At 48.4% G+C, this 26,257-nt stretch overlaps 1 protein-coding gene across 9 annotated transcripts in view; it reads left to right on the top strand.

The window, feature by feature from the left end:
* CACNA1A (calcium voltage-gated channel subunit alpha1 A) overlaps positions 1-26,257 on the top strand; it is a 282,305-nt gene that overhangs the window by 159,743 nt on the left and 96,305 nt on the right. For all 9 annotated transcript variants that reach the window (XM_032396091.1, XM_032396095.1, XM_032396096.1 and 6 more), the window contains 3 exons: positions 5,582-5,673; positions 8,148-8,300; positions 12,710-12,903. In XM_032396091.1, coding sequence (XP_032251982.1) covers positions 5,582-5,673; positions 8,148-8,300; positions 12,710-12,903 — 439 coding nt within the window. The remainder of the gene's footprint in view (positions 1-5,581; positions 5,674-8,147; positions 8,301-12,709; positions 12,904-26,257) is intronic.

The raw sequence follows: 26,257 nt of genomic DNA, 5'->3' as shown, positions 1-26,257 counted from the left end.
CAGGCCCAGTGAAAGCTCCAGATAGCACATCCAATAGACCACCCAGGATAGGGCTTAAAAACATGGTTCTGGGTGAAAACAGGAAACAACAGAATATGCTTTAACTTCGTGCCGTCAATGTAAGTTAAAAATATAAGCACTCAAAATAAAGCACATGTTTTGCAAGAATGCACTCCAATAAGACCAAATTAAACATTATATTGGTTGTCTCTCGGGGGAGACGAATGAAAGTAGGGTTTGGGGATAAGAGGGAATGAATGAATGAATGAATGAACGAACAGAGAGGAGCGTTGCACAGACCAAAGGTGGAAAGATGCCATGAACTGAGGAGAGCAATTGACTTGACTCTCCCAGTTTGAAGATTTTTTAAAAGGAATTTTAGAAATACTTTCCCCAAGAGGAGGTAAAAGCCAAGTGATATAAAAATAAACTTGAAGAGGATTTACACAGTCTATGAATGGCAAGAATATAGACTGCATGAGAAGCAGTTATGCTTCTAAGTACCCATCTCAGGAAGATTTGACCCTGTCAGTTTTGGCAGGTGCTTCTTCTAACCTGAGGTCGGGGGTCCAGAGCAGCCCCCATTCTCTCTCCTGCTTTCTGACTGTACTGATACCTCCTTGTCATTCTCCTGTCCTCTGCCCCTCCTTCTCAGCCAGTAACCTCACCTTTTACCATGAGGTCTCTCCAGCTCCAGGGCCTTTGCACATGTTTCCCTCCTTACCCCCCTGGCACATAGTAGTTGCTCCTCCACAAATATTTATTGACATCCTGACTTCCAGCCAGCAGAGAAAAATCTAGCTCCTTTCTATACTCGGGTTAGTGGAGGAATGAGCTTGGCTAAAGTCCAGGGAGAGGGCAAGTGGGGTGGTGAGTTAACCAGGGGCAGCGAGGTGGAAGTAGCACAGCCAGACTCAGGAGCCAGGCACCACATGTTAGCTGTGTGACTGTGGACAAGTAGCTACGCCCTGGGTCTCAGTTTCCCCGTCAATGAAATGAGAGTAGAACACTCACCTGGTAAAGATACTGGGGCATAAAATGGGATCTCAGTATGTAAAGCAACAAGCATACAACCTGACAAAGGAAAAAACTCAACGACTTGCCTTTATCAGTGGGTTCTGGTATAACTTGGCCACAAGTAACACAAGAATAAAAATGATGATGGTGAAGAAAAAAGCAAACATTTATGGAGGACTTACTAAATTCCAAGGACAGTTCCAAGCATCTTGCATAAACCCCCACACCTATCGGGGTAAGTAAGACTGTCATCACCATTTTACTGTTCAGGAAACTGAGGGTCACACAGCTAGTGATTGGAGGAATGGGGATTTGAACCTAAGCTGCCTGGTTCTTATCCACTAGAAAGGATGTTTGTTATCCACATTACAAGAAGTCTGGAGGCCGGGTGGTTGGTTGCAGGATTGGCTTCACAGCTTAGTGATGTCCCCAAGGAATCCTTCCCATCTTTCCACTCTTTCATCTCCAGTGTAAGGACTTTCCTGGTAACCATTACCACTCATGGTCCCAAGATGGCCACCTTGCTCCAGGATGTCTACACAAAAGTCTTTGTCAGGCCAAAGAAGAGGAGGGGTTGTCTCCTGCCATGTTACTCTTCTTGAGGGAGGGAAACTCTTCCCCAGAAGCTCCCAGCAGGCTTTCACTCAGATCCTGTTATGCACATGACCCAGTCGTGTGACCAGTGCTCCCATCGAAAGGAATCCTGGGGAAAAGAGACTATTGGGCATTTTCTGACTCTTTGATGGAAGACGGACTCCACTGGCAAGGGAGGGGGTAGGACTGGCTATTAGATAAACAACCATCAGTATCTTCCATGATTCTTTTCCTAGTTTAAGGCAAGTCTTGTCTCCTACCCAGCCTTCCATCTCTTCTAGAAAATACTCTATTAGTTATTGCTAGGCTTTCCTATGTCCCACTTCCTTATTATTTATTCAACAAGCGTTTATTGAGCACCTACTGCATGCCAGGCAGTTTTAGGTACCGGGGATACAGCTGTGAACAAAACATGAAAATTCCTGCCCTGGTGGGGTGGACATGCAGGAGCAGTGCCATCCAGTGGAACTTTATACAATGATGGAAATCAACTGTCCACATGTGGCTGTGGAGCACTTGAAATACGTCTAATGCAACTGAGGGACTGAATGTCTAATTTAATTTAATCTAATTATATATTTAAACAGCTACATGTAAGTGCAACTAGTGCGACTGAGGAACTAAACGTCTGATTTAACTTAAATTAAATTAAGGGTATATTTAAATAGCTGTGTGTGGCTAGTGGTTACCATATCAGGCAGCTGAGCTCTAAAGGCAAAGGGATACATTATCGACCTCTCTCTCTGGACATGTAAACATATTTAGTGTCTCCCACCCTGAAAATCCTCCTTTCTCATATCCAGTCTCTTGTTTCTGGTTTGTCTTCTCTTGTTCTCTACAGCCATCAGCCACAGCAAGACTCCCTGTGACCTGATGCTGCTCATCCTTTGCACCTGACTCATCCGTGGGCTGCCCTGGAGACCAGTGGCCTCGCCTTTCTCAAAACACTTTTGAACTTGACCCCCAGGAATGACCCTCTCTGCCAGGTCTCCTCCCAGCTCTGTGACTTCCTCTTTTCCACCAAGCTCCTTCCTCAACACATTGTCTCTTAAAATGTTGCTCTTCCCCAACATTCCACTGGAGGCCCTTGGCTTTTTTCATTTGACCTATCTACCTTAGGATATCTGGTCTACCATAACCCTGTTTTCCACTACTCTTTTCTCACTTACCAGATTTTTATTGAGTACCTGCTAGACCATAAAAGGTGCTAGAGGTGCTACAAAAAAAAAAATCTTTGTCTTCATGGTGCTCACATTCTAGAAGAAGAGGTGAATAATAAATACAGCTTAATAAGCAATATAATTCTGGAGAGTGAAGGATCTCCTTAGCTAGAGGGACCAGGGAGATCCTCTCTGAGAAGGCAAAATGTGAGCTCTGAAGGATTTGAAGAGGGCCATCAAGGCAAAGAGGGAGAGAGTTGAGGGGACGAGCATTTGCAGTAGAAGAAACGGCCAATATAACATTCCCATGTTGGGAAGGAGCTTTTCCTGTTGGAGGAACAGAAGATCAGTGTGGCCAATATGTGGTGGGACAGGGCAGTCAGTGGGAGTCTTGTGGTCATGGTAGAGTTTGGATTTTATTCTAAGCCTGATGGAAGCCAATGGAAGGTTTTAACAAGGGAGTCACAGAAAACTGGCATCTCAAACTCAACGTGTCCACAGCCCAGTCTTGATCTTCCTCCAAACCTACCCCTTTCCTATCTCAATTTACAGTGACTCCATCCTTCAGGTAGCTCAGGCCAAAACCTTGCAGGCATCTTTGATTCCTCTTACTCCCATCCCACCACGCTCAATCTTTCCATGGGAAGCCCTGGTGGCTGCCATATTGTTCTCCATAGCATTTCCCACCATCTGGCATATCATATGTTTTCCCATTGTCTTTCTGTGCATGGCAGTGTCCTCAGGCACCTATAGTAGGTGCTCAATAAACCCTCATTGAATGAATGGCCATTGCTCAGTGGCTAATTCAGAACCAGGAAGCCATTCTTCCTTTCTGCCTTTCCCACCATGGCCCCCACCCCATCTAATGAGCCATGTGAGGTGGAGAACTGGGTTCCTGGCTTTGAGTTCTTGCTCAGTGGTGTGGACCTCCATGCATTAGTAACTTCTCCAGGCTCTAGTTTCCTCTGGAAAATGGGACTCATCCTGCCGACTGCTGGGATGCAGGGAGGATTTGATGAGCCCAGGCAAGCTCCCTGATGCCCAGCAATCAATGGCAGCTATATTTAAATTGGGGCCTCCTTTGTACTCCCACTGCCTTTGTCCTAGTTCCAGCCCTCATTACGCTGGCCTGCTCTCACCGCTCCCTCCTCGCTCTGCCTCCATCACTGCCCATCTGTCCTGTCAGCTGTCAGCCTTGTCTTCACCACGCCAACCCTAATCACATCCCTCCCCTGCTCTGAAACCTTACATGACTCCCACTGTCCACAGGATAAGACCCATTTCCTCAGCCTCCAGTTCACAGCCTCCAACACCAGCCCACCCATTTCTCCCCACCAATATCCTGAACGAAGCTTCTGTCTCTGTGGTGCTTTCTTGGCCACAGAAGCCTTCCCTGCACCAGCAACCCCCCTCCACCCTGTTCCATCCCCTCCTAATTCCTTCTCAACCTTCCAGGATGGAGGATGAAAACTAGTACATCTTAGGTGCCGTTTAGGATTGCAGTGGGCCAGGGGGAGGTCGGATTATCTGCATTTCTGAGGCTTGAACAGGTTAGGACAAAGGCCACACAATGAGAAAATGCAGGGCCAGGGTTTAACTCTAGATCTGAGATTTTGTGCTGTGCTACCGCCTCGTACTTGGGCTCTGTGGTGATGCTGTCCCCAGCCCTCCTGTCTGTATTCAGGTCCTCCTCATTCTCCTGCAGCCTGGGGCCAGAGGGATTCATGCTTGAACCTCACCCACTTGTGAGGTCACCTGAGGGTGGGGTCAAGTTCATCTCAGTGCTACCCCGGTGTCCAGCGCAGCCTGACCCAGACCCGCCACGGCTCACCTGGAAGTGCAGTGGCCCCTTCCCCCACCATCTCCCAGCTTCTGGCCTTGCCCCTTAGGGGACCTTCTTGTAATTCATGTCATGTCCCAACCCTCCAGTGCTCAGAACCCTCCATGGCTCCCATGTCACTTGGAGAAGGAACCAGAGTCCGCACCATGGCCCACAGGGCCCTGCACGATCTACCCGTCACCACCCTGCCCTCACCTCCTCCTGCTGTCACCCTGGCTGGCTTGGCTCCAGCCAGCCACACCGGCCTCCTCACGCTCCCTCAGCTGCACACCAGCAGAGCCACACTCATTGTTTGGTTTGGTTTCCTGTGGTTTTTTTTTTTTTTTTTTTCCTTTTCATTTATTTCCGAGTAGCTTAGCACACTTCCTGTGTGCCGGGCACCATGCTGATCACAGCACATGTATCAGTCCATTTAATCCCCACACCTCTTTGAGGCGATGTCAGTACTATTATTATCCCTGTTCTATAAAAGAGGAAACTGAGGCACAGAGAGGTGTCCTGGCTTGTCCAAAGTCACCCAGCTGGGAAATGGCAGAGCTGGGATTTGAACCCCATGCAGGCTGGTCTCCTAATACTGAACCACTTTCCTGCCAGTTGATAAAGGGTGCTGAGCTCCGAAGGGTCTGCCATTCTCCCTGGCCCCTCCCCAGGACCCCTGGGCCTCCCCACAATTCATTCCGATTGTGCATTGTGAAATATATTGAACGTCATCCTGACCATGTGCAACAGGACGCTTCTATTCCTCTCAATCCAGTGTTTATTACCACCATCAACCACACACCTTGTTGGGGTCATTATAAATCACCTTTTATCCTATAAGGCAGGTACGGTTAACATGGAAGATGAAACTGAGGCCAGCAAAGTAAAGTCACCCACCTGTGGTCACCTAGCCAATAAATGACATCAAATCCCATTCCCCTCTGACCCTGAAACCCACCCTCTGTTTTCCACTCTGGCTTCTTTCTTCCAGCATCTTGGCGACAGTTGGGACGGAGTTTGACCTACGGACGCTGAGGGCAGTTCGAGTGCTGAGGCCGCTCAAGCTGGTGTCTGGAATCCCAAGTGCGTGAGTTTCCAACCCTGGCAAGGGCTCTGCTCAGGGGTCCCGGGAGTCCTCAGTTTCCCCTCTGCAGAACATCTCAGAAGTGGCCCCTGAGTGCTTGCTTCCCAGCTTGTGCCAAGGCAGCCTTCTTTTGGGGGGAAGCTCCCAAGGGACCCCCAGGAACCTGGTAGCAGGTCTCCATGAGCTTCTGGAAGCAAGCCAGGAGCCTCACCTATAACCACAGCACCTGTTTATTGAGCACCTGCTGTCTGTCAGGAGCCATGCTGATACATCTCAGTCAGTACTCACGATTCTGTGATGTTGGGAGAGAGTGCTGATATCTCCATTTTACAGATGTGGAAACTGAGGCTCAGAGCAGCTAAATAATTTGAGCGGGGTCATGTGGCTGAGAATGGCAGGACTAGGTGTTAGCAAGTGTGACCCCGAGCCTGGCCAGTAACACTGGTGGCAGTGACTGTGACCATCTATTGAGCACCTGCTGCATACTGGACACTGTAGAGAGAACTTTACATGCATTATCTTAGTTTGTCTTCCCAATCGCCCAATGAACACATTTTACAAATGAAAAAGCTGACGCTCAGATAGGTTAAATTCTGCATCTGAGCTCTGACAACTTGACAGTGATGAGCTCCAGAGCCCATACTCGTCCCATCTGCTTGCTTTCTCCTCCTCCAAGGGTGCTTCTGCCCCACCCTTTAGGCGCAGCTGCCATATTCAGGGTCAGATGCAGGTTGGGCTGCCAAAAACCAAAACAAAACAGGGTCGACCTTCTGTCCCACTGCCTCAGTTAGTACTACTACTACTAATTTTAAAAGCACGTACTATGTGCCAGGCACTGTTCTAAGTATTTGCCATTTTAAAAATTCATTTGTCCTCATAACAAGCCTGTGATGTAGGTTCTATTATCAGTTCCATTTTACATCTCATTGGCTTCGTTTGTCAGGTTCATTGCCATCTGGATTTAAAGAGTGAGATCTCCCAGACGACCACCAGCAGGGTCTTTTGGTAGAAAGAAGGCACTTCTGCTTAGGTGTTCGTAGGATTCCAGGAGCTGCCAGCATTGCATTAAGGGTCACCCCCAAGCTAATACTAACAAAAATTTCACCACCTCTGGTGGTACTTTGCCAGATATGTGCTCTCTCATTTAATCATGAGAGGGAGATGCTATTCCAGTCCCCATTTACAGATGAAGAAACCAAGATTCAGAATGGTGACCTGACTTGCTAAAGGTCACATTGCTAGTAAGTAGATGACTAGGTCGGGTCCCCTCGATGCAGACTTAGCTAGGTGCCTAGGTGGCCCTGCTTTATCTGGAGAGTGCCGTCAGGAGAGAGAGAATGAGGGCAGCAGGATGGGATGGGGAAAGATGCCGAGCAAGGATGTAGTCTCAACCTGATCCCGTGGGGAGCTCTGGAGTGTGAGTAGCACCAGAGTTATCCTCGAACCTGAGGCAGAGGGACTGCTGGCCTTCTTCATCCTTCTCTGGTCACTTATTGGGGGCAGTGGGTGGGGAATGCCGAGAAGACAGTGGCTGCTCAGGTAAGGCAGCTCTTGATAACCAAAGGCTGTTGTATAAAGAGGAGGGGCAGCTGGGAGCTATTAGCAGCCAACACCCGCAGCACCTGGAAGGGGGGCACAGCAGAGATGGAGGATACCCGGCCTGGGCACTAACCACAACCAGTGTCCAGAGCCTTAACCACTCCGCCACACCGCCTCCATTAGCATCACCCATACGTTGCGGGTCCCTGTGGCTTCCACCCGTCAGGAGGTGCTAATCATGAGCCGTGTGAAGTTCTTCTAATCAAGAAGCAAGGCCTTAGGCTTTTTGTTTGAACCCTGATTTTAACCATACACTTTCCTGATAGCACAGTGGCTACAAACATACCATTTGACATCACTCAGACCTGGGTTTAAGTCCCGGCTCTGTTATTTCTGACGCCCTTGGATGAATCACCTCTCTCAGACTTGCTTCCCAGCTCTGCAAAATGGGGATAATTTTACATGGGTGCCCACTTCATGGGGTTGTGTTAGAAGCCAATGAAATCATGTCTGGTTTCTCAGGACTGGAACTGGGACATTGACTGTCTTCCCCGTGCAGAGGTGCAGCTAGCCTTGCTGGTGCCTCTGCATGAATTAGGAAAAGACGCCCCCTCTTGGTGGGAAAAATTAGGAAAAGGCACTCCGCTCTGGGTAAAAGCTTCCCAACACCCAGGAATATGGCTTAGAAAGCAATCGATTTCCACTCCTTCCTTGCCTAAAATGTCATCAAATGAGAGCATATGTCAAATACTTTAAAAATATTTTAAAATAAAAAGTGCCTTAAAATATCAGGAGGGCTTGTTCCCATTTTATGATGACCAGCGAGTGTGGTCCCTCATCATTGCCCCACCCCCAGCCTCGCGTGTACTCTGGGTTCCTAGGGTTTGGGGTGCTTGCTCACAGAGCCATGGGGGCTCTCTCTGTGTCTTCTCAGGTTTACAAGTCGTCCTGAAGTCGATCATGAAGGCAATGATCCCCCTGCTGCAGATCGGCCTCCTCCTATTTTTTGCAATCCTTATTTTTGCAATCATAGGGTTAGAATTTTATATGGGAAAATTTCATACCACCTGCTTTGAAGAGGGGACAGGTAGGTCCAAGCAGCATGATGTGTTTTGTTTTGTTTTGTTTTCAACCTTCCTCCCTTGGGGACAAGCTCCTGGAAGGGATATGCAGGGCTTTGCTTCTTTCTCCTGGCAGCTGGGAGAACTTCCTTCCAAAGTGCTGCAGGCAAAGCTGGGGGTGAGGTAGCCCTTGGGGTCTTGGTTGTTCTAGCGCCTTGCATTGGGGTCCCCCGGAAGCTGTCCCAGGGGTAAGTGGTTTATTTGGGAAGTGATCCCAGGAAGTGCCAGCAGGGGAGTGGGGACATGAGACAGGGAAGGAAGACATCTAGTAAAGGGGTGTAGTGTTATCAAGTAGGCTACCATTGTGGGCAGCTGGGGCTCAGTCCTCAGCTCCTCAGAGCCATCCCAGTCAGGGGGCAAGGGAACCAGGGTGTTATCCACCAACTTCTGTCTGACACTGATAAGGACTGTCCCTGGGTGGGCATTAATGCCCCGGCACGGCTGGCTGACCTGCACGCTAGGCTGGAGCAGGCATGAAAGATGTTTTCAGGTGGGAGTGTGGGGGGGCCTGGCAAACAGCAGGATATGGACAGGGTGCCAGCCTCTTCCACCTCGTAACCTTGCGGGGACCGCATCCCGTGCTATGTTCTCAAGCAGGAAGAAAGGGGGCAGCCTGGTCAGGAAGGAAGGGGTCTGATTGCTTTTGGGGGGCAGTCCCCATTACCTGGAGAAAAGGAATAGAGAGGGTGGTCCTCCTGGCCTCCCCCAGAATGTGCCTTGAAGACACCCAGCTGGGAGGCATGATGCCAACAGTCAGAACCTAGCGCAAGCAGGGTCCTGTGCGAGTGGCAACTCCTCAGCGGTTGGGTCAAGAAATGGGTGGGGGGACAGGCAGAGAAAAGCCAGGAAGGCGGGAGGCTCACTTGTGGGGACTCAGCTCTGAATCAGCAGTGTGGCAGGGCGGTGTCCGCCAATATCCACACGTTCGGGGGACCCGGCAGCTTCCGGATACATTTTCCGTTAAATCTCCTGCTCCCCAAATTCCTTTGCTCTCTGGAGCCCAAGAACCAAATGGAACAGGATGAGAACAGAAGCCTGTATGTCAGTATTGGGACCACCGGCCATCTTGGTGCAGATTGGGGGGCTGGCAGCACTAATCATGGGACAAGGGAACCATGAATTCAGGGGATGGACCTAGAGTGGATGGTGAAGCTGAAGGGGATCGCCTGTGAGAAATGAAAGGGGTTTTAGGCCTGTCTCACTGGGAAGAAGATTCTGTCCGGGAGTGGCTTCCTATCCACCGTCTCCTAATGACCCCCACATGGTGGAGCCCTGGCCCCAGACCACCCCAGAGGGAAGGAAAACTCAGTAGGGAACATTTATTCAAGATGTCCTTTTTCTTCCTCCTTTTCTCTTGCTCCTCCTGACTCCTTCTCTCCTGGGCTTGTGAAGTTTGCTCAATATGGGATGTCCTAATTATTTCTTTCCCCGATGAAGAAGGTGTTAATTGAGGCAGAGCTATTTCTGCGCCTGGCCTCGTCACCCGGGCGGAAATGTAGGAGGGAGAGATACAGGACAGGGCCCCTCAGAAAAGTCAGCCAAGAGCAGAGAAACCAGGACTCCTGGAGCCTAGGTTTTGGGGTTTTATTGAGGTTTTTTTTTTTTCTTTCTAGCTAAGCAGACGCACAGCTGGCTTGGGTCTGAGTGGGGTTGTGAGGGGGCAGATGTGGGGGGAGCAGCTGGGGGGTTAGAAAGCCTCATTTTAGGAGGATGACTGAAAAGCTCGCGATTAAAAATATAAGGCGTGTGAGTAAGAGACAGATATATACAGACACCCAGGCAGCAGGTTAATTTTAAAATATATTTATAACCAAATTCCTCAGACTCTCTGGACGGTTGCTTTTCTAGAAGCAGCCCTCAGAGTGTTTCGTGATGGGGGGGCGGAGGGTTGAGGGGGGATTGAAATCAAGAGAACCACTGGGCCAAACTGCTAAGGAGAGACAGGTTTTCAGCTGCATTCCTTTATCCTCGGGAACCCAGTTCCCGCGTGCCCAGAACCGTGCCAAACACTCAGAGAAATGCAAAGGTAAAGTGGAAGGCGTTCTGCTTTCCAAGAGCCTCCAAAATCTTTTGAGGAGATAAGACTCCTCATCTGCAACCAGTTCGTAGCAATGAAGGCTGACGTGTGCTTTTATCTCCCCACCAAATATGGACGAACACTGGGGAGCTCTTGTAGCCCTGAGGAAAAGGAGGGACCAGTGTTCACTGGCTGACGTGGGGGGGCTGCAGGGGGGTGGAAACTGAACCAGACTTGGTCGCAGGGTGGAGACGGAGAAGGTTCTGGACAGAGGTGACCTTCCCAACAAACAGGGGTTCTCGTTCCTTATAGAAATCCATGCATTTTCTTCCCCCCTGCTCTGAGCCTTATGTTTAAAAGACTTTGCCTTCCAGTCTGTATTTGTTAAATAATAGCCCCCTGTACCGAATCCAGCGTGAATGAGGAAGGCATTTCCAGCCGCTTAAACTAGTGGCCGATGTGGTCATTGTTTCTTTATATCAGAACTTTGAGCAGTAGGTGTCACTTCTGAGAGTGGCAGGTGTCACTTTGCATGACCTACAGTTTCTATTTAACTGAAGCTTCAAAGGCCAATAAGATTCACGCCTTCTGTGCTGGTTTATTTCTCTCTGCTGCATGCTGAGTGGGGGTTGGGAATTTGTGCCCATAGCACATACATTGAGAGATATTTTTGTTTTGTGGAGAGCTTGAGTTTGCACACTTGGCTGTTTGTTTTCTTGGCGGACAGTGTTGCTCTCTGAAAACCTTCAGAAGTGTGACTCGCTGAATAGGGTCCTCTCGTATCCACTGCTCTGGTCCAGTGGGAACACCCCTGGGTCATTCTGTGCTCCTCTGATTCCATGGGTTCCCGGGGTCTCCCCATCAACACCTTGGAATTCAGACTCCACCTTTGGCACCCAGCCCAACTTCACCAGGAAGCTGTCTTTGGTTGCCAACAGGGCATCTGTTGGCGTGTGTCTCTTTCCTTGTGGCATTTTTACAATCTGTCTCCTGCTGTTTGGGGAGAAACTTAGCTCCTGTGCCTAAGGGTAAGTACTGTGTGTACTGGCCTCCCTCAACCCCAGAACAGCTCCCTGAGCCCAGTACCTAAGAAAGAAAGAAAGAAAGAAAAAGAAAGAAAGGAAAGAAAGAAAGAAAGAAAGAAAGAAAGAAAGAAAGAAAGAAAGAAAGAAAGAAAGAAAGAAAAAGAAAGAAAGAAAAGGAAGGAAGGAGAGAGAGAGAAAGAAAGAAAGAAGAAAAAAGAAAGAAAACAAAAAAAGGGAGGGAGGGAAGGAAAAGGGGAGAGAAGAGGAGAGGAAAAAAGAAAAAATAGAAAAGAAAAATCAGGCTACAGAAAAACAGCATCACATGATTCACATATTTGTCCTAATGGAAGTCTGGAGAACACTGCACCCAACCATCTCACAATGTGCATGACATATTCACCCAAACCCTCTATATTAGGGTACATAAAGCACACCTCAACAGATTTTAAAGGACCGAATTACACAAAACATATCCTCTGACCACAGTGTAATCAAGCTGGAAATTGGTAACAAAAGGATAACTCTGAAAGTGTTTAGAAATTAAGAGGCATGCTTCTTATTTGTGGATGAAATGATAGGGTATCTGAGATTTGCTTTAAAAATATTCTAGTGCAGGGCAAAGTGTGGGGAGGGGATACAGATGAAACAAGATTAGCCCTGAGTTGATAAGCGTTGCAATTGGTGATAGGTACATGGGAATTCGTTATACTAGTCTATGTTTTTAAGATTTTATTTATTTTAGAGAGAGAGCGCAGGGGTAGAAGCAGAGGGAGAGGGGCAAGTAGACTCCACGCTGAGCACAGAGCCTGACACAGGGCTTGATCCCACAACCCTGAAATCATGACCTGAGCTGAAATCAAGAGTCGGACACTCAACCGACTGGGCCACCCAGGTGCCCCTATACTATTCCATTTTTGTAAATATCTGGCAAGTTTTTTTTTAATGCATCTTGGTTATCCATGGGTCAAAGAAGAAATAATAATGGAAATTGCCAAATATTGTACTTGAGCAATAATGATAATAATGCATGACAAATTTTGTGAGATACAGCTAAAGCTACATGCAAATGGCAATTTATAGCCTTAAAAGAAAGTGAATCCATCTCAAAAGTTTAGGAAATGCACAGGAAAAGTAATAAAGCTTGGAGAAGAAATTAATAAAACAGAAAACAATGAATAGATCAACAAAGCCAAACTTAAAAAAAAAAAAAAGACTGATAAATTCATTCCAATAGTCATCTTTTCCCAACAGTATTGAATCTTTACAGCCCCTATGTCTCAGAGTTGGTTTTCCTAGCCCCTTCCCCTGACTTTTCTCCCCTTCCCTTTCATAGATGACATTCAGGGTGAGTCTCCGGCTCCGTGTGGGACAGAGGAACCCGCCCGCACCTGCCCCAATGGGACCAAATGTCAGCCCTACTGGGAAGGGCCCAACAATGGGATCACTCAGTTCGACAACATCCTATTTGCAGTGCTGACAGTTTTCCAGTGCATCACCATGGAAGGGTGGACTGACCTCCTCTACAACGTAAGTGATGCAAGTTCGGGGAGAGGTGGTTCTCCGGGACCAGCCAATTCCTGAGGCTGCATTGGAGGGACTCTGAGCCGGCGAGGTGGGGGCGGGGGCCGGGAGGCATCAGAACTTCAGGTAGAGGAGGCCATTGGGCATGGAAATCTAGAGGGCACACAGATGCTGCATAAATTTTCACTGTGCAAGTGTTTAAATATAATTTTAGATTTTTTAATATGTAAAGGTTGTGTGATTCAAAAGCCCACATGGATAAAGGAGTAATATCCTGGGATCTATACAAAGGGGCTCTGTGCTGGGACCCTCGCCGGCCCTCTGCCAGCCATACTCCCTCCCTGGAGGGTGAGGAGTCCATGGGCCTCAGGGGACATGTCTACCAGAAGCTGGCACCACCTACCCCACTTTCTAGACTGCCCTCTTGGATTATTCGGGATTCTGGAATTTTCTGCCCAAGCCCGGATTCTGTGGACTTGCATGAGATTCTTCTGTGCGTCTGTTCTCCAACTGTGCCAGGTGTCCTAGGAGCATCTGTTGGCACAAATGTGGCCGGAGCTTAGATATGCAAGCAGGAGTGCCCATGCATGTGTGCATGAAGCCCCCTGCCCCCGGGCCAGACAGAGCCATGAGTAGGGGAGAAGGAAGGCCATGCGTGGTCTGGGGGCAGGGCTGGCTTTGCTCACATCGTGATCCAGTGCAGACGTCTAGGTTCTAAATTCCACCCTGACCTTCCCAGTGCTTATGAAGGTATGTTTACAAAGGGGAAGCATACAGCATATTTTATTTAGTAGCTTTTAAATATTTACACAGAGTATGTGAGCCTCCATCAGCACTCTTGTCTGAGATCTTGAAAACGTTAGAGAGAGGCCCACCTGCCCCACTTGCATCTTGTTTCCTATCCCCCCACCACGTGCAACCCCTTCAGCTCCTTGGTGTATGCTTTCAGTGTTTATGCAAATATAAGTGTAATCAAATCTATATCCTCCTCCCTTTCTTACCCCAAAGTGTAACATTCTATACATGCTGTTCTATTCTGTGATTTTTTTGGGTCACATAACAATATATCCTGGAGATCTTTCCATGGCAGGACATGGAGCATGACTTCGTTCTTTTGTACAGCTGCATAGCACTCCGTTGTTTGGTGGGCCGTGGTGCATTTAATCAGTTCCCCAGAGACAAATGCTTGGAGGTTCCCCATCCTCTGACATTGAACTCAGAGCTTCCATGAGCCTGCTGCATTTATGTCTTTTCATCCTTGTGCAGATATAGCTGGGGTTGGTGGTGTCCATTCCGAGAAGTGGGATCACTGGGTCAACAACTAAAGCGTATTCATAATTTTGATAGATATTCAGATGTACAGGTCTTAGAGCTGTGTCTGCCCTAAAACAGCACACCTTCCTCACCCACCTGTGCTGTGAGAGGCCCCCCAAGTCAGTCACCTGTCAGCAGCTGGAAGTGGGTGGAGTCAGGGATTCAGAATCAAACACAGGATGCCACAAGTGTAGCGACCTCATGGAGCATCCCCTGGGGCTGCTCCACACATATACCTCTGCTGACTCACGGAGGTATCCTCCCTGCCTGCTTAAATGCTGAAATTGCCAGTTAAGGTTCTGCCCATATGAGCCAGGGCTTGGCCTGCTGGGGAAGCAATACCAGGCTTCTTCCTGCATGCGGGGTTGCTGAACTCTCCTCCTGGTGGCAGTTTAGGTTTCTTGAGGAAGGTTCCCTCTTGGGGGTGGAGGGAGATTTGCAGGAACCTATCCTTTTGATCAGTGGCTCATTTTAAGGTGGGGTTGAGAGTGCAGCCTGGAAGTGGATTGCAAAAGTGCCATGGACAGTTGAGCATGTCACACACTGCACAAGCCACCACATCTCAGGAGTGTAATTCGTATTGTAGACTACATAGATGTCCACCATTATTACAGTTTTTTGACAACTATAAAGAATGTAAGAAGGTATTCTAATTTGTATGAAGACCTTGTCTGAGCATAGCATCTCTAGAAACAGACCACAGATCTGAGAGATGTTCAGACTCTCTCTTGGGCCTCACTTGCAAACAGCTTGGACAAAAGGTTATGCCCAATTGGCAAAAGCTTGCTGGGGGATTTTTATGGGTTCTAGATTTTTGCTTTGCAGGGTGGTGTGACAGAAGGCTACAGAGGGAAATGAGCCCTCCTGGGAGTGAAACAGAGCTGGGGGCCAGGATGGTAAGGAACTCGGGCAGAGAATGGGACTGAGGAACAGAAGCTAAGAAAATTGTGAACGTGGGAAAGGGTTGTGTCATGGGGTCGGATGTCCAGAGAAAGTGTCCAGAGGTTCAGAGGAAGACACTGGGGATGTGCTTAGTGGTGGGAGAGGAAGCATGAGCAGGACCACAAATTTCCAGAAGGTTCTCTAGTCATAAGCACCATTGTTGGAAGAGATATTTGTCCTGGAAGCTTAGAGTTGAGCTGTCTTGGGGAAAACAAGCTCAGGGGAAGTGGTGAGAGCAGAGTCAGGCACCAGACTGCCTGGGTCCCCAACCTGACTCTACCACTTCCTTGCTGTGCAACCTTGGCTAGTCACTTGGCCTCTCTGTGCCTCATTTCCACTTGTGCAGTATGAGCAGAAGCACAGTCCTACCTCACAGGGCAGGAGGACTGAGTGAGGTGGGTACATGTGAAGTGTTTAGAACAGTGCCTGGTCCTCAGCGAGCTCTGTGTAGGCCGAATTCTCCACCCTGGTAGGCACGCCTCTCAGAAACATATATGAATTTTATATCCTAAAAACCCCAGCCAAGGGGCGCCTGGGTGGCTCAGTCAGTTAAGCGGCTGCCTTCAGCTCAGGTCATGATCCTGGAGTCCCGGGATCGAGTCCCGCATCAGGCTCCCTGCTCAGTGGGGAGTCTGCTTCTCCCTCTGACTCTCCCCTCTCTCATGCTCTCTGTCTCATTCTCTCAAATAAATAAATAAAATCTTTAAAAAAAAAAAAAACCCAGCCGCCCCTGAGGAAGTAGAGTGAGCTGTGGGGTCCCACTTTATTCCCCACCCTCACCCTCACCCTACTGGTAGCTGCTACTAACTCTGAGTCGCCTTCTAGAACTTTACATGTACTTACATCCCACCGTCATCCTGTGGGTAGAAACCCCAGCAGTGTTGTGGGCCTGATGTGAGCCTAGAGCAGTAATAAAATACCACAAAGTGGTGGCTAAAACAACAGACATTCATTGTCTTGCAGTCTGGGTGCCAGGAGTGCCCTGTCAAGGCTCTGGCAGGGCCAGGCTCCCTCTGAAGGCCCTAGGGGAGGATCCTTCTTGGCCTCTTGGAGCTGGTGGCTGCCAGCAATCCTTGGCATTCCCTGGCTTACACATTCTCTGTCCTCCACTTGAATATCCCATCTTCACATGGTTGCCTTCTTATAAAGACACCAGTCATGTTGGATTAGGGCGCCCCCTACCCCAGCACCATCTCGTCTTAACTAATGACCTCTGCCATGCCCTGATTTCCAAATAAGGTCACATTCTGAGGTCCTGGGGGTTAAAACTTCAACATACCTTTTGGGGGGGTGGGGAATACAATTCAATCCATAACACCTCCCAAATAAACTACTGGACCTGAACCCTTGTCTGGGGCTTCTCAAATTAAGACACACACTTAATACAACCATTAGAGCGTCTCATTGCCAAAGGCAGGGGCTAAGGTGACTACCTTTGAGTTTCTGCTGCTGAGGACAGAGCTGTTGCTTTTCCAGGCATCTGGGCCCTGCTCTTGTGTTCTGCCCTCTGCCACCTCAATCCATCCGGCCACAGGCAGCCACAGGGTCTGGAATCTTTGTCCTCTGCATTTATGCTAGAGCCGAGGCCTCACTAGCCTCTGGCAGGTGAAACCCATGGGGAGAGAGTCCAGATGCACCAGCTCCAAGTGTCTTAGAATCCATGGGCTCAGATGCCAGATGGAGGCCGCCTGCCTGGGTGGACAGTGCTTTACAATCCCAACATCTCGTTTCTTTTCTCAGTATCATTGAAATCCATTCATGTATTCAGTAACTGTTGAGCACCTACTGTGTGCTGGGAAATGGGCAGGTGAACGGTGGCGGCGGGGGTGGGGGAGGGGACCCACCATGAAGAAGACAGACAAAAATCCCCACTCAGAGAGAGGAGATGGACAGAAACAATAAACATGATAAATAATAAACTGCTCGTACAGCGGGACATAGACAGTAAGCAAATGCATAACAGGGGACATGGTGACATGCCCTGTGAGGACAAAAGAGCACAAGAGGAAGGTGGGGCTAGTCTAGGTCAGGCAATCAGGGAGGGCTCCTCCAAGGAAGTGGCATTTCCAGAGAGAAGGAGAGCTCCAGGCAGATGTTTGTGGGAGAGCATTGTTGGCAGAGGGAATGGCAGCAGCTCACCTACACGGCATGTTCAGCCTCCTTCCAGGTTTTCCCAGGTTTGAGTTGTTCCTTTTCTTTTCTGCTTGGCTTCCTGGTTAAATAAAGTGCCTTCTGGAAAAAGCCTAACCTCAACTAATCAGCAGTGCTGTCAAAGGTTCATATCAGGATGTGCATCTCAGCATTATTTGTAAAAATAGAACAAAATTGGAAGCAACTGGTTCAGTACCGTATGGTCCTTTCATATGAGGGAATATTACGTCGTCATTAAAAAGCATCTGTTGGGAGAATATTTACGGATGCTTACTGAATATTTACGGAAATACTGTATAATGATGAGTGGGGGGAATTGATTTTTTTTTTTTTTTTAAAGAATCAAGGTGGGGTAAACCTTATGTCTTGGCTCCGGCCACCATTACAAAATAGCATCCACCGGGCAGCTTCAACAACAGAAACTCATTTCTCACAATTCTGGAGGCTGGACCCAGGGTGCCAGCACAGTGAGGACTCTCCACCTGGCTTGCGGACAGCCGCCCTCTTGCTGCCTCCTCACACGGTGGGGAGAAAGACAGCTAGCTCTCTGGTGTCTCTTCTTATAAGGACACTAACCTCATCGTGGGGGCCCCACCTGTGTGACCGCATCTAACCCTGACCACCTCCCAGAGGCCCCGCCTCCTAATACCATCACACTGGGGGTTAGGGTTTCCACATGTGAACACAGGGGCCGGGATGCACTTCAGCCTGTTGCACCTTCTGATCTCAAGTGTGTACATTTGAAAATGTACGTTAGGAAAAGAAAGACTGGAAGACACTCTACCAAGATGGCGTCTAGGTAGTGGGGTTCAGGAATCCTTATCTTCCCAATACTTCTCTGTATTATCAAATTTTCTACTGTGAGCACAATTATAATCAGGAAAAAAATATATTTAGACTTGTCTTTTTATAGATTTAAGAGAAAAAAAAAGAGATTTTTGGTCATTATGACAAATGGGGAAGGAGCGGGGGACAAATATTTCCGGGTGTGTCCATGGTGTGCTGGCTGCTTTTATCTATGTCACCTGTCCAGAGAGAGTCCACACCAAAAGCTTGATTGACATAGCCATAATCAATGGTCATTCTTATTTGTTTTATTATCACATAAACAAAGTAAGTGAAGAAAAAACATATCTTCTTTATGGAAGAATTCCATTTAATATATGCAGACACTCTCCCTCCAGAAGCAGAGCTGAATCCCCTCATTGGAGGGTGGGCTGGACTTAGTGACTCACTTCTGAAGAGTAGACTAGGGAAAGGGGAGATGAAGTCATTTTACAGTGGGGAAACCTAGCAGACACCACCTTAAGCAAGCGACCAAAGTCGGACTCCCCTTCCCCGGGTGAATGTGTAATCGTGTGACCCTTGACGGATGTGAGGAGCAGGGGACCTCACCTCTGGTTTCCTTCCCCAAGATTCACAATCCCTGTGTAATCATGAGCAAAACATCAGACAAACCCAAACCCGGCGTTCTGCCGGGTAGCTGGCCAGTCCTGTCCCAGACTGTGAAGGTCATGATATATACAAGGGAGGACTGAGAAATTATCACAGACCAAAGGAGCCAAAGGACATACGACAACTGGATGCAATGTGGGGTCCTGGAACAGAAAGGGGACATCAATCGGAAACCTGATGAAATTCAAATAAAGTTAGGAGTTTGGTTTATAAATAACCCGAGGGGTAGAGGTTACTATCCCCCATTTTACAAATAAGAGTCAGAGGTTGAGAGCGTGACCTGAGGTTGGCAGCCCGGGAGTGGCGGGACCAGGTGCCCTGAACTGAACCCAGGGAAAGAGATAGGGGGGAAGGGAGGAAGGGAGGGAGGGAGAGCAGTTTAATTTTTTTTTAAGATTTTATTTATTGATTTGCAAGAGAGAGCATGAGCAGGGGGAGAGGCAGAGGGAGAGGGAGAAGCAGGCTCCCCACTGAGCACAGAGTCCAACGCAGGGCTCGATCCCAGGACCCCGGAATCATGACCTGAGCTGCGGGCAGCCACTTAACTGACTGAGCCACCCAGGAGCCCCAAGAGAGCAGTTTAATTTTTAAAGGAGTAATTGCTTAAAACTCTCTTTAAAGTCTGGGGCAGAAAAGGTAGACTGGGGAGCAGAAGAGCCTACATTAGACACTTCAGGGATTCTTTCTGGTTTTTGTGTTATTGAGATACAAGTTTGAGAGGTACAGGATGATGATTTGACAGACGCATACTGCGCAGTGAGTTTAGTTAATATCTGTGACCCGATAGAGTTGCCCAAACTTGGTTTTTTGCCCCTGGTGGTGGTGGCGGCATGGGAAAGCTCAGGAGGGCTATGCTGAGCCAAAGCAGCCTGGAAGCAGCATGTGGGTGACGAGACGTGCCCTCTCTTGATGGATACCAGGGAGGGCAGGTGGAGAGGCAGGGGTCCTTAACCAGGACCCGTCATGAACAGCAGGGGAGTCCTGGCAGGACCAAGGCTTCCTGAGTTCATTTTTGGCTGCCATTTGCTGAATTTACCGGGTGCCGCCCATCTTCTTGTACTGTCGATCAATCTATAAAACAACCTTGTGCAAGAGGCATTTTTAGACCCATCTTCCAGATGATGAAACCAAGGCCCACAGGGATAAAGCGACCTGCCAAGGCCCTATAGCCAAGCGTGGTGAAATCAGGATTCAAACCCAGCACTGGGAACTAATCATCACACCCCCCTCCCCTCTGTTTGACTCTCCCCTTCTCTTCCTTCTCCCCCTCTGTCTTTGTGTCTCTTATGTCATGTCTGTCTCTGTCTCCTTCTCCTCCTGTCTTCTTCTCTTTCTCCCTCTCCCTCCCCCCTCTCTGCTTTTCTGTCTGTCTCTCTCACTCTGTTTCTCTCCATCAGTTAATGTCAGTTAGGAAAGCAGCGAGACTGTGCTTGGTTTATGATTATAAATGTCTGCCCCTTGACAAATGGTCACTCGTGCTTGAAACTGATCTTTGACCTAAACCCTTTTTTATTCATAGATGCTCCTTTTGGCCAAAATCAAAGCATCAAAACTGGGGGGACTTTGGATCACGCATTCATTCAACAAACATTCATTGAATGCCTCCTATGTGCACGCACTCTTCCAGGCACCCAGGATATGCAGTAAATGGAAGAGACAAAAATCCCTGTTTGGGGGGAGTTGACATTTTAGTGGAGGAAGCAGGTGATCAACAACATAATTAAGAGATTATATATGTATGTGTAAAGGGCAGAGAGTATCGTAAATATTTTAGGCTTGGCAGGTCATACTGTCTCTCTCACAACTACTCAATCTGCTATCCTAACACAGAAACAGCCACAGAAAAAATACATAAGGGAATGGGCATGGCTGTGTACCAATAAAACCATAATTTACAAACACAAGTGGCTAGGCCATGGGCTGAACTTTGAGGACTCCTGTGTAAGAGGGGAAAGAGAGCTTAAGGAGAAAAATTAAGCAGGAGAGGGGCTGTGGATTTTCAAAGTGAGGGGTTGCAGTTCTTCTAATAAGCCCTGAAGGAGGTGAGGGGGCTGCCATGCAAGTATGCTAGGGAAGAGAGATCCAGGCAGACAAGATAGCCAGTGCAAAGGCCCTGGGGCAGGAACGTTCCTGGCATTTGTGAGGAGCAGCAACGTGACTCATGTGGCTGGTGGGGAGTGAGTAAAGGCAAATGAGGGAGCTGGTGAGGCCAGAGGAGGTGACAGGACCGGACAGGCAGAGAGGCTATGTAATTTATCATCCAAACCAGGACAATTTTGAGAGCAAATAGGGAAAGGAAAACTCAAAAAATAATTAACAGGCATTGCATGATCTACAATGGGTATAAACTGGGACATACAACCTCCCTCACGGCCACTGTGGGACCTTGGCTCTTTCATGGTCAAACCCACACCATTTTTATCCAGTATGCTGGGGAATTGGGTGTTCTCCTGAGCTGAGTATTTTTTTTTAAGATCCTTTATACTTTTTCTGAATGAACCATGCTCAAAAAATTAGAGGAAAATAAACCATAAAACAGAAGGCACTTAAGAATTTTACTGGGACTCAGCCATTAATTTGTTTGATGAGTATTTATTGAACGCTTGCTAAGCGCCAGGTGCCGCGCTAGGCACTGGCAGTGCTGGGATGAATCAGTCTCTCCTTAAAGGCTCTCACGGGCCAACCATTATAAATATAAAATACTATGAAAGTGCAGCAAAGAGGTGAAGTAGAAAAAAAATTGCTCTGTTGCAAGCCAGAAGGACAGTTCTAGCCCCAGCTGTGCCATCCACACCCCGTGCGAGCTGGCGAGTCACGTTGCCTTCCTCAGCCTGGTTCCCCCATCCACTGGGTATGGAAACTGTGGGAATCAAGGGGTATTTTGTTGGCTCAAAAGTGCACTACTAAAATGACAGTGGTTGTCTTGCCTGCCTCTTTGTTCCCAGGGAAATAGCCTGATCACTTGGACCTGAGATAAATACAGTCTCCTGTCCATGGTATTATTTTTTTTTTAAAGATTTATTTATTTATTGAGGGGGGAGGGGCAGAGAGAGAGAGAGAGAATCTCAAGCAGACTCCCCACTGATCATGGAGCCTCATGAGGGGCCCCATCTCCCGACCCTGAGATCATGACCTGAGCCAAAAATCCAGAGTCAGATACTTAACCAACTGAGCCACCCAGGCGCCCCTGTCCTTGGCATTATTTAAACAACCCACCCCAGAGACCTCAAGATTATGTGCATTCATCATGCCAACAATGCTTAGGAAGCACCTACTGTGTGCCAGGTGCTGTTCTGGGTGCTGGGGAGGTGACGTTTTAGGGACAAAGACAGTCTACAAACAAGCAAATGTATAAATTGACAAGGTGATTCAGAGAACAAAGCATGCCAGGAAGAGAATGGATGTCTGGCAATGCTGGAGGGAGGGGCTAGTCCTTTGGGTCAGGAGGGCTGGGAAGGCTTCTCTGAGCCAGGCACAGTGGAGCTGAAGGCTGAGTGACGAGGAACAATCAACCACACCAAGATCGAGGGGACACTGGGCTCCAGGCCGAGGCTCAGAGAACAGAAACAACTAGCACATTGTAATCTTGAACTTTACCCTTTGGTGTACCAATTTCTCCATCAGACATACTGGAGACATTCTTTTTCCCCACTTGCCTCATGAGATCCATAGAAGGATCAATGAGAAAGTGGCATTTGAGAAAGACCTGAAGGGGATGAAGGAGCAAACCAAAGAGATATCGTGGTGTATCAGCCAGGAAAACTATGTGATGCTGCAGTAACAAACATCCCCTGTGACATTAACAACAAATCTCTTTTCTTGCTCACACTACGTTCCAGTGTAGGTTGGCAGTGGGGGAGAAGGGGCTGTGCTCACCATCGTCACTTGGGAGCCAGCTAATAAAGCAGCTAAGACATTGCCACTTGCTGTCCCAAATAGAAAGAAAGCCCCGAGGGCCCCATGCTGACAGTTCAGTGCTCCAAATGGCACGGCTGTCTCTACTCACTCCTTATTGGTCAGCACTCATCACGTGGCCCTCAGCCAACCACAAGGGGACTGGGACGGGCCATCCCACCATATCATCAGAAATATTTAGTGACAGCACTAATAAGAAATAGTGTTCCAAGCACTGGAACTCTTCGAGCCTTTGGAAAAAAGACAGGACTCTTAAGAACCCGTCCTTTTCAGTATTACTGATTATGACAGGTGAACAAGTTTCCATCCTCCTTCATTTCCCCAAACCCAGACTCATGCACACACCCGCCCTTTACCTGAACTGCCAAAGGAGGTCAGACCCAGAAGGGGAGGTTTGGGCTCCCCACATTCTCTGCTATCAGAATAGCTGTGGCAGGTCTAGCCTTTCTTCTTGGGAAACATAGTTCCCATTTTGCTCCCAAGCAGACCCCAGGGAAAGCCCACCTCCTAATCAAAAACTGCACCCACCCCTCTGCCAACTTCTTCTCCATGAGTTGTTGGCTCTAGAGCATGGAATTGAATAATTTGGGCCATGTTGGAAGGAGAACAAGTTCTCCTTCAGTCCCAGGGAGAAAAGCAGACAAGGGAGTGGGGGAGGGAGGACAACTTGGGAACTGAGGATGCAGGCTATGTGGGGAACTTGGACCCACCTCTCATTCAGTCCTTCCACAAACATTTATTGAGCACTGCTTGCATGCCTGGCATTGTGCTAGGGAATATAGCAGTGAACAAACAAACAAACAAACAAAAGGCAGAACGTCCTTGCCCCTTGTGGAACTGACATTCCAGCTGGGGAGATGGACAGTGAGCAGGAGAAATAGGTAAAGTGTAGAGAGGGTGAAGTGCTAAGGGAAAAGATGGAGCAGGAAATGGGATTAGAAATGAAGGGCCATCAAAGAAGACCTCCTGGAGAAGGTGGCATTTGAGCAAAGACCTGAAGGAGAGTGAGGGAGGAGCCATGTAGGAATCGGGAGGAAGAGCCTTCCAGGCAGGGGGAGGAGCAGGTGCAAAGGTCCTGAGGTGGGACTATGCCTAGTGCATCTGAGGAGCTGAAAAGAGCATGTGGCTGGAGCAGAGTTATCCAGGGGCAGAGTGACAGGGGCATTGGGGGGGGGGTTGGGGTACCTCTGCCATTCAGTAGCTCAGGGACCATATTCGTTTTCTGTGGCTTCCATCACAGGGAGGTTAGAAGTTGGAGACTAAGATATCACCAGAACCGTGCTCCCTCTGAGACTCAGTAGAATCCTTCCTCGCCTCTTTCTGGCTTCTGCCGGTGGCCGTTGACCCTGGGCTTCCTTGACTTCTCTCCACACTCTGCCTCCGTAGCCACGTGGCTGTCCTCTCCCCTGCGTGTCCCAGTCTCCACCTGGTGTTTTCCTCTTCCTTAAAAGGACACCAGTCATATTGGATGGGAGCCCCCCATCATGACCTCACCTTAACTTAATGGTAGCTGCAGAGACCTATTTCAATTAAAGTAACATTCCCAGGTCCCGGGGTTATTACTTCCAACACATCTTTTGGGGAGACACAATACAACCCAGAACGGACCTTGGGCATGGAACTTTATCTCTCCTTATCCTCCCAGGAAGATGGGAAGGATTGTGAACCACCTTTTGGGGTCCGTGAGAGGATTAACTGAGCTCAGGTAGGCTGAGTGCCTGGCATTGGGTATGTCTGTTATTAGGCTGGGCAGCATGTCATGGGCCAAAGGGTCCTAAGCCTGTTGGGGAGCTGGGTTGTGGGCAGAGTCTGAGATGGACGGGCTGCCTCAGTTCTGAGGGGCCTCTGCTGTTTCTCCCTGTTCCATCCCGCCTCTCTCCCCCCACCTGCTCTGTCCCCATCCCAGACCTGTTTCCTGAGATGGCCCAGACTTTTTCTTGTGTTGGCTGGTGCGGGCTTTCTCTCCCTGGACTATATTTAGCCTAAGAAATAGGCATGAGAAGCCTCAGCTGCTGCAGCACTGGAAAGGAAAAGCACAAAGCCAGTCCTGCCTTCTGTCCAGCCCTGTCTGCTGACTCCATTCTTTCTTCTAGAACCTTCTAGAAGCAAAGCATCAGAAATTTGGGTGTTTGTTGGAAGAAGGACATGAGTTAGGAGCCCTGACATATTAATTGTCCCCAGAACTTGTCCACGTGTCCATGATGAAAGTTGACTTTGTTTGTCGGTTTGCTTTGTTTTCCCTTTTTTTACTGTGGTAAAATACGCATGACATAAACTTTACCGTCTTAACCATTTTTAAGTGTCCGGTTCTGTGGCATTAGGTACATTCTCGTTGTTGTGCAGCCATCCCCACCACCCCTCTCCAGAACTCATTATGTCTTGCAAATAGACTGTGTCCGCACTGAACACTGACTCCCCGCCCCCTCCCCCAGCCCCTGGTGCCCACCATCTACTTCCTGTCTCTGTGACTGTGACTCCAGTAGGGACCGCATAGAAGTAGAATCATGCAGCATTTGTCTTTTTTTTTTTTTTAAGAATTTATTTATTTATTTGAGAGAGAGTGCACGAGAGAGCACAAGCAGGGGGGGGCGGCAGAGGGAGAAGGAGGAGCAGGCTCCCCGCTGAGCAGGGATCCCGATGCAGGGCTCAGTCACAGGACCCTGGGATCATGACCTGAGCCGAAGGCAGACACCTAACCGACTGAGTCACCCAGGTGCCCCCAGAGTTTGTCTCTTTATGACTGGTTTATTTCACTCAGCGTAGTGTCCTCAAGATTCATCCATGTTGTACCATGGGTCAAAATTTTCTTCCTTTTTAAGGTAAAGTTGACCCCAAAAAATGTTTAAAAAGTGAAGTAAAATAAGCGCACAGAAAACCCACCGATCTTAAGTGAGGAGCTTGATGAATTTTCACAAACTGGACACACCTATGTGACCAACACCCAGATCAGGAAACAGAACCTTCTCAGCCCTGGAAGCCCCCTTGTGCCCCCTCCCCAAAGGGTGCCCCATCAGGACCTCAGGCAGGGCTGACTAGTTTACCTGCTTTTGCATTTTGTATAAATGGAATCTTCCAGGGGCGCCTGGGTGGCTCAGTCGTTAAGCAGCTGTCTTCAGCTCAGGTCATGATCCTGGGGTCCTGGGATCGAGCCCCACGTTGGGCTCCCTGCTCCACGGGAAGCCTGCTTCTCCCTCTCCCATTCGCCCTGCTTGTGTTCCCTCTCTCGCTGTGTCTCTCTCTGTCAAATAAATAAATAAAATCTTTAAAAAGTAAATAAATAAATAAATGGAATCTTCCATATATGTTCTTTTCTGTCTGGCTTCCTTTGCTTGACACTAACTCTGTAAGGTTTCATGTGATAAGTGGCAGTCATTCATTGCATGATATTCCATTTATTTATCCTCTCTCTTGTTGATGAGGATTCAGACCATTTCCAGTTTAGGGCTATTATGTAGATCACCACTATGAACAATCTTGTGCATGCCATTCATATTTCTGTTGGGTAACTATCCAGGAGTCAGGAGTGGAATTTCCAGGTAGTAGCGCAGGTACATGACTTAATTTTAGTAGAAATTTCCAACCC

Source organism: Phoca vitulina, unplaced genomic scaffold, assembly GCF_004348235.1.
Source record: "Phoca vitulina isolate PV1807 unplaced genomic scaffold, GSC_HSeal_1.0 scaffold89, whole genome shotgun sequence".
In the NCBI taxonomy this organism is placed as follows: Eukaryota; Metazoa; Chordata; class Mammalia; order Carnivora; family Phocidae; genus Phoca; species Phoca vitulina.
Note: the sequence above shows the minus strand (reverse complement) of the source record. Positions and strands in the feature narration are given on the sequence as shown.